Genomic DNA, 7,323 nt, shown 5'->3' with positions numbered 1-7,323 from the left:
GAAATACAGACAATAAAGAAAGCACAACCTGAGGAAATGCTGGAAATAGAAAAGCTGGATAAATGATCAGGAACTACAGATGTAAGCATAACCAACAGAAAACAAGAGATGGAAGAGAGAATCTCAGGAGTTGAAGACACATTAGCAAAAATAGATTCATCAACCAAAGAAAATCTTAAGTCCAACAAATCCCTAACACAAAATATCCAGGAAATATGGGATACTGTGAAAAGACCAAACCTAAGAATAATAGGCATAGAAGAAGGTGAAGAAATCCAACTCAAAGGCACAGAAAATACATTCAACAAAATCATAGAAGAAAACTTTCCCAACCTAAAAAAAGACATGCCAATGAAAATACAAGAAGCCTACAGAACACCACAAAAGTCTCCTTGCCACATAATAATCAAAACATCAAACATACAGAACAAAGAGAAAATATTAAGAGCAGCAAAGGAAAAAGGTCAAGTAACCTATAAAGGCAAACCTATCAGAATCACACCTGACTTTTCAATGGAAACTCTGAAAGCCAGAAGGTCTTGGATAGATAGTCTACCTACACTAAGAGACCACAGATGCCAGCCCAGACTACTATATCCAGCAAAGCTTTCAATCAATATAGATGGAGAAAACAAGATATTCCATAAAAAAAAAAACAGATTCAAACACTACATATCCACCAATCCAGTCCTACAGAAAGTTCTGGAAGGAAAACTACAACCCAAGAAAATTTACAACCAGAAAAATATAGGCAATAGACAATCCCACTTTACCAACAGCCTAAAAGAAAAAGGGGTAAAATCCCACAAATAATCTTGCCACCATGACCAAATCAAAAACAAACAAGAATGAACAACCAATGGTCTTTAATATCCATCAACATTAAAGGTCTGAACTCTCTATAAAAAGACACAGATTAGCAGAATGGATAAGAAGACATAATCCTTTCTTCTGCTGCATATAAGAACACCACAATTTCAAAATCAGATGGTACCTAAGAATTAAAGGTTGGGAAAAGATTTTCCACAGGCAGGGGTAGCAATCCTAATATCCAAGAAATTGGACTTTAAACTAAAATCAAACAAAAGAGATGAAGAAGGTCAATTCCTACTCATCACAGGAGAAATCCATCAGGGTGAACTCTCAATTCTGAACATCTATGTCCCAAATACAAAGGCATCCACATTTGTAAAAGAAACATTACTAAAACTCAAATCACACATAAAACCACACACACTTAAAGTGGGAGACTTCAATACCCCACTCTCACCACTGGACAGGAACACAAGACAGAAACATAACAAAGAAACAAAAGAACTAATAGAAGTTATGGCACAATTGGACTTAACAGTTATCTATAGAACATTCCATCCAAATAAAAAAAATTTACCTTCTCAGCGCCACATGGAACCATCTCTAAAATCGACCACATATTTGGCAACATAGCATACCTCAAAGGTACAAAAAAATTGAAATAACCCCTTGTATCTTATCAGACCACCATGCTTTAAGATTAGAATTCAACAACAACAAGAACTACAGAAAACCTACAAACACATGGAAATTAAGTAACACCCTATTGCACAATTCATGGGTCCAGGAAGAAATAAAAAAAGGAATTAAAGATTTCCTAAAATTCAATGAGAATGCAGATACAACATATCCAAACCTACGGGATACTTTGAAAGCAGTGCTAAGAGGAAAGTTCATAGCGCTAAATGCCCACATGAAGAAACAGGAGAATAATCACACTAGAGAATTAACAGCACAACTGAAAGCTTTAGAAAAAACAGGAGCCAATACACCCCTGAGGAGCAGACACCAGAAAATAATGAAATTGAGGGCTGAAATCAATAAAATGGAAACTAGGAGAACAATACAAAGAACCAATATAACAAAGAGTTGGTTCCTCGAGAAAATCAACAAGATAGACAAACCTTTATCTAAACTTACCAAACAACAAAGAGTGAACATGCAAATTAATAAAATCAGGAATGAAAAGGGGGACATAACAACAGACACAGAGGAAATCCAGAGAATCATCAGGTCATACTTCGAAAACCTATATTCCTCAAAATTCGAAAATCTAAAGGAAATGGACAATTTTCTGGACAGATTTCACTTACCAAAATTAAATCAAGAACAGATAAGCAACTTAAATAAACCTATAACCCCTAATGAAATTGAAGCAGTAATCAAAAGTCTCCCAACCAAAAAAAGCTCAGGGCCAGATGGCTTCAGTGCAGAATTCTTCCAGAAATTCAAGGAACAGCTAATACCAATTCTCCTCAAAGTATTCCACACAATAGAAGCAGAAGGGTCATTACCAAACTCTTTTTATGAGGCCACAATAACCTTGATACCCAAGCCACACAAAGACACAGCTAAGAAAGAGAACTACAGACCAATATTCCTAATGAATATTGATGCAAAAATTCTCAATAAAATACTGGCAAATCGAATCCAAGAACACATCAGAGAAATCATCCATCACAATCAAGTAGGCTTCAAAGAACCAGCCATTATCAGAGGTCAGGATACTTCTGAGTGATATGTGGGTAGGCAGTACTGGGAAGAAATTTGTATGTGTTCTCCCTTACTTTCTCAAACAAATATATCCCTTAGATACATGGCATTGGCTTTAGATGAGAAGCCCTGAGATAAGACATTTATGGACTTGAAAACTGTTACTTCTTCAGTATCTGTGGATTTACAACATGATAATATAAAATAATTTTATACAGAAAATGTACTAGGAAGATATTACAATAAATATCACTTTAGAACAGAAGGAAGTCATTAAGTTATGTAAAGTGAGTTTCCAGTTTTGTTTAGAAAACATATGACTAGAAAATGTCATTATGAGAATCTATCATTCACCATAGAAAAGTGCATTTCAATTTATTACAATCTATTGTGCTTTTCTCCTAAATATTGGATTATAATGAACTATAGCAGCTTTCCATATTTCTATCTACTCTCTGTTTTTAGCTACTGATAGGGCTATAGCAAGGCTATATTTTGAGGATATGTAGAATTTTGAAGTGGTTAGTCTTTTGCTCTAAAAAAAATGCTTTTATAATCTCAACACTAAATCAGATCAGGAGATTTAAGCTGTCTTTAGATTTGGTAATGGGTTTTGTTTTCATTAGTTTCCAGTCTTAATGTAGTTTACCTAACCATTTGTCCACTCATTCTTTTATGAAAATATTCCCTACAATATACCTTATGTGTCAGACTCAACAAATTATCTCAAAAAGAGCTACCACAGTCACTTAGAATTCAGTTACTGCTTAAGATTATAGACATCTTCCCCATCCACCCACCACTCCCCAGGCAGGGTAGGGCCCTCAACAGGGGCTCTGCAAAGTCCACCAAATCTCCCTGTGCTGGGCCTGGGCCCTTCCCCATGTGTCCAGGGCCAGAGTGTATCCCTTCACATGGGATGGGCTCTCAAAGTCCCTTCTTACACCAGGGAAAAATACTAATCCACTACCAGAGGTTCCTTGGAGTGCAGAGGCCTCCTTATTGACATCCATGTTCAGGGGTCTGGATCAGTCTTGTGCTGGCCTCCCAGACAGCACATGGAGTCGATGTGCTCCCCCTTGTTCAAGCCAACTGTTTCTGTGGGTGTCTCCAACCTGGTACAGACCCCTTCAATCTTCTTTCCTCCCTCTCTACAACTAAATTCCAGATTTCAGCTCAGTGTATATCTGTGGATGTCTGTCTCTGCTTCCATCAGCCACTGGATGAGGGCTCTAGGATGGCATAAAGAGTAGCCATCAATCTCATTTTAGGGGAATGGCTTTTAGGTTATCCTCTCAACCATTGCCTGGATTATCAGATCGTGTCATCCTTGTAAGTCTCTGGAGATCTCTCTAGTTCCAGATCTCTTCTTGGACCTATAGTGGCTCCCTCTAATATGGTATCTCTCATCCTGCTCTCTCTCCTCTATTCTTCCCCTGACTCAATATTTCTACTCCTCCATTTCCTCTCCTCTACTCCTCTTCTCCTGCTCTTATTATGGCAGCTCCCTCTCCCCTACCCTCATGTTCCCAATTAGCTCAGGAGTTCATGCCACTTCCCATTCCTGGGGTCCATTTATCCCTTAGAGTCCTTCATGTTTCCTAGTTTCTTTGATGAAGAGGATTATAGGCTCGTAATCCTTTGCCCTATGCCTAAATTTCATATATGAGTGAGTACATACCATGTTTGTCTTTTTGTGACTGGGTTACCTCGCTCAGAATGGTTTCTTCTAGTTCCATCCATTTACCTGCGAATTTCAAGATTCCATTGCTTTTTCTGCTGAGTAGTACTCCATTGTGTAAATGTACCACATTTTCTCTATCCATTCTTCAGTTGAGGGGCATCTAGGTTGTTTCCAGGTTCTGGCTATTACAAACAATGCTGCTATGAACATGGTTGAACATATGTCCTTGTTGTATGAACATGCACTATTTGGGTATATACCCAAGAGAGGAATGGCTGGATCTTGAGGTAGACTGATTCCCATTTTTCTGAGCAACCACCATACTGATTTCCAGAATGGTCTTACAAGTTCGCACTCCCACCAGCAATGGAGGAGTGTTCCTTTTTCTCCACATCCTCTCCAGCATAGATTATAGACATCTTCTTACAGGAGAACCTGCTATCAATGAGCTTTTTATGCCACAAAATTTTCTCATGAAAGTAATTTGGTCATTAGTTTATTTTTATTCATTTAAATTGATACATATATTTTATTTCAAATTTGTCTATAATTTAAATAAGGTTCAATTTAACTTTGACACTTATAAAATAATTATAATTACTATAGTTAATTAAAGTATTTTAAACTTGATATGATAAAATGTAATCCATTTAAAACACATATTTTCACAAGATCAATTAGCATAAGTCTATATCTAATTGAATTAACATTAACAGGCTTGAATTCTGTTGTGTACAGGCCTTAAAATGATTCAGAAAGTTGTTTGTTACAACCATGATATTCATGTCAGTATTTCCTTAGCTTTATGTGACAAAATTTTCTTCATATAAAAACTGAATGCTCCCTATAGATGAATATTGGTTCCTGGAAGAATGAAGAAAAGCAAAACAATAACATCTCAGTATAATGTTCAATAAAAAATTTTCACTTTTATGGATTTATTGTTCCAGAGGAGTAAAACAAAAATGGAATGTAGTGTGTGATAGAAAACTACAGGCAAACCTGCAACGTATTTCTAAATGTAAATTACAAATTCTGAGCAGTGTTCTCTCTGGTCTGTGTGTTCTGCATTATAAAGTAAAAAACACCCATAGCATAACTGGAGTAAAACATAATCAAAGCTCAGAGATCATTCTAATATCATTTGACTTGAAGATCTTCTGTAATTCCTCACTTTTAATTCAAATGAGGCCTATTTTCTAGATTTGAATTAATTTTATGTGTATTCAGCACATAATAAAATAATACAGTATTATTTTACTGTATCTCACATGCATACATATTCACCTATACTTTTTATTGTGTAAAATCACTATATATATATATATATATATATATATATATATATATATATCCAATATAAAAATATAATTATATAGCATTTATCCTAAACATGACTATATCCTAAACATGTTTATCCTAAACATGGCTATAAACAAAGTAACATAAGATAAACAAACTTGAAAATATAATTTTCTAATGAACAAAATTTCTTAACAAGGCAACTTGTTGATGATTAAGAATTGTTGACAAAATATATCAGGGGACAAAGGGGTCTACATCTTTGGACTCGCACCTCAACCACCACAACACCAAAAGAGAGGCCTGTCTGAGCTTACTATTTTTCAGAATCAACACACATGGATGGACTGAAGGAAATGTAATTATAATGGCAGCAAAAAACATAATGTTTTTTTCTAGGAGCTGAAATACCCAAACTTGTGTGGCAAGAGCCAGAAAGAAACCTGTGTAGAAGAGAAGAAAGGTCACCACCATTTGCAAGGCGTTTATGTGTGCCATGGTTCTGGGGTCTCTGGAGCCTTTGACATTGTACTGCATGGTCTTCAGATGTGTCCATAAGGAGAAGATGAGCAGGGTAAAAATAATCAGGGACACAGTGAATGGGATGAGTGTGAACATCGTGTTGATTAAAAATATAAGTCTGTGAAATTGTGTGCAATTCCTTAATGTGAAACCATAAGAGAGACTTCTTTTGGATGCACCAGTCCAAAGATCAATGTGTATGTTCATCCCTAAAATATTTACAAACAAGAAGACAAGAGACAGTAGCAATGTCACTGAAACCACCTTTTCAAGTCTCCACTTTAGGTAGAGAAAAATAGAGTTAGAAAAAGTGGCTATCTTGAGAAAATAAAAGATGCTGAGGACGGTGGCCAGCCAGATGCTAAAATGATTTGCAACTATCCAGGTACTGTTTTTTATTCTTAACATTTTCACACTCACTTCTAAATCTGGATAGAGTGAAGATACTAGTGTAATAATAAATACAGACCACAACATATTTATTCTGGAAATTGCCAAAGCAGTGAGAATCTTATCCACTGTAGAGATCTTTCTTTTCTTGACCCAGTCTATGATGTTCACCAGTGCTATGAATCCATTTGCGGCACTCCCAATTATGAATTCCACAATGATGGTAGCTGCGCATATGATCCGTATGGCAATATCCATAGTCCATAAAAGAATCTCCTGATTTCCGTAGTCACTGATGAATATTTGTTAGTCTGTTCATTTTAAATATTTTTAAAGAAATTCATAATATATTTCTAATATTCCCAATACAACAAGTAAGAAAGCAAGATGTAACAAAAGTACGACATTGTAGTTGTATTTATGGAAGTATGTTTTTTGACATGGTCCCACTGAGTTTTATCCAGATTCCGTGGGTCCTAGGGTAGCTTGGAGTCAACTGTTATTGATGATGAAATGCTGAAATCTCAGATGATGAAATATAAATAAGGGCATGTTGATTTGCATTGGTTTTCTCATTTTTCTTTCTTTACATATTTTAATTGATAATTTGAGTTATAGGCAAGAAATATTCAAAACATCCTAAGGCCTGTAGAAAGCAACAAGACAGTCAAGGTATGAGAGTTCTTGAACACTGAAGATATTTTCAATAGTTCAGATTAAGACTCTATGGGCTTATCACCAAAGCTCTTCTACAAATTGTTACTTATCTAATAACTTCTTGTTGAACATTATTGCTTGAGTATATAATATTAAAAATAGAAGTTTATGACTTACAACAGAAAACATCTATACATCTTCATATATATCCATACACTTACTTGAGATCTAAATAATGTCTG

At 35.6% G+C, this 7,323-nt stretch overlaps 1 protein-coding gene across 1 annotated transcript; it reads right to left on the bottom strand.

The window, feature by feature from the left end:
- Window positions 1-5,749: 5,749 nt before the first annotated feature.
- Window positions 5,750-6,682, bottom strand: LOC100768708 (taste receptor type 2 member 125-like). The gene has a single exon (XM_027429962.1). It carries the CDS (start codon window positions 6,680-6,682, stop codon window positions 5,750-5,752), a length of 933 nt encoding a protein of 310 aa, XP_027285763.1.
- Between the last annotated feature and the right edge of the window lie 641 nt (window positions 6,683-7,323).

The sequence above is a fragment of the Cricetulus griseus genome, chromosome 8 (assembly GCF_003668045.3).
Source record: "Cricetulus griseus strain 17A/GY chromosome 8, alternate assembly CriGri-PICRH-1.0, whole genome shotgun sequence".
Lineage (NCBI taxonomy): Eukaryota > Metazoa > Chordata > Mammalia > Rodentia > Cricetidae > Cricetulus > Cricetulus griseus.
This window is presented reverse-complemented; position numbering and strand designations above follow the sequence as displayed.

Bases quoted from the DNA above. Each gene is read 5' to 3' on its own strand.
- LOC100768708 (XM_027429962.1), bottom strand. From the start codon at position 6,682: ATGGATATTGCCATACGGATCATATGCGCAGCTACCATCATTGTGGAA.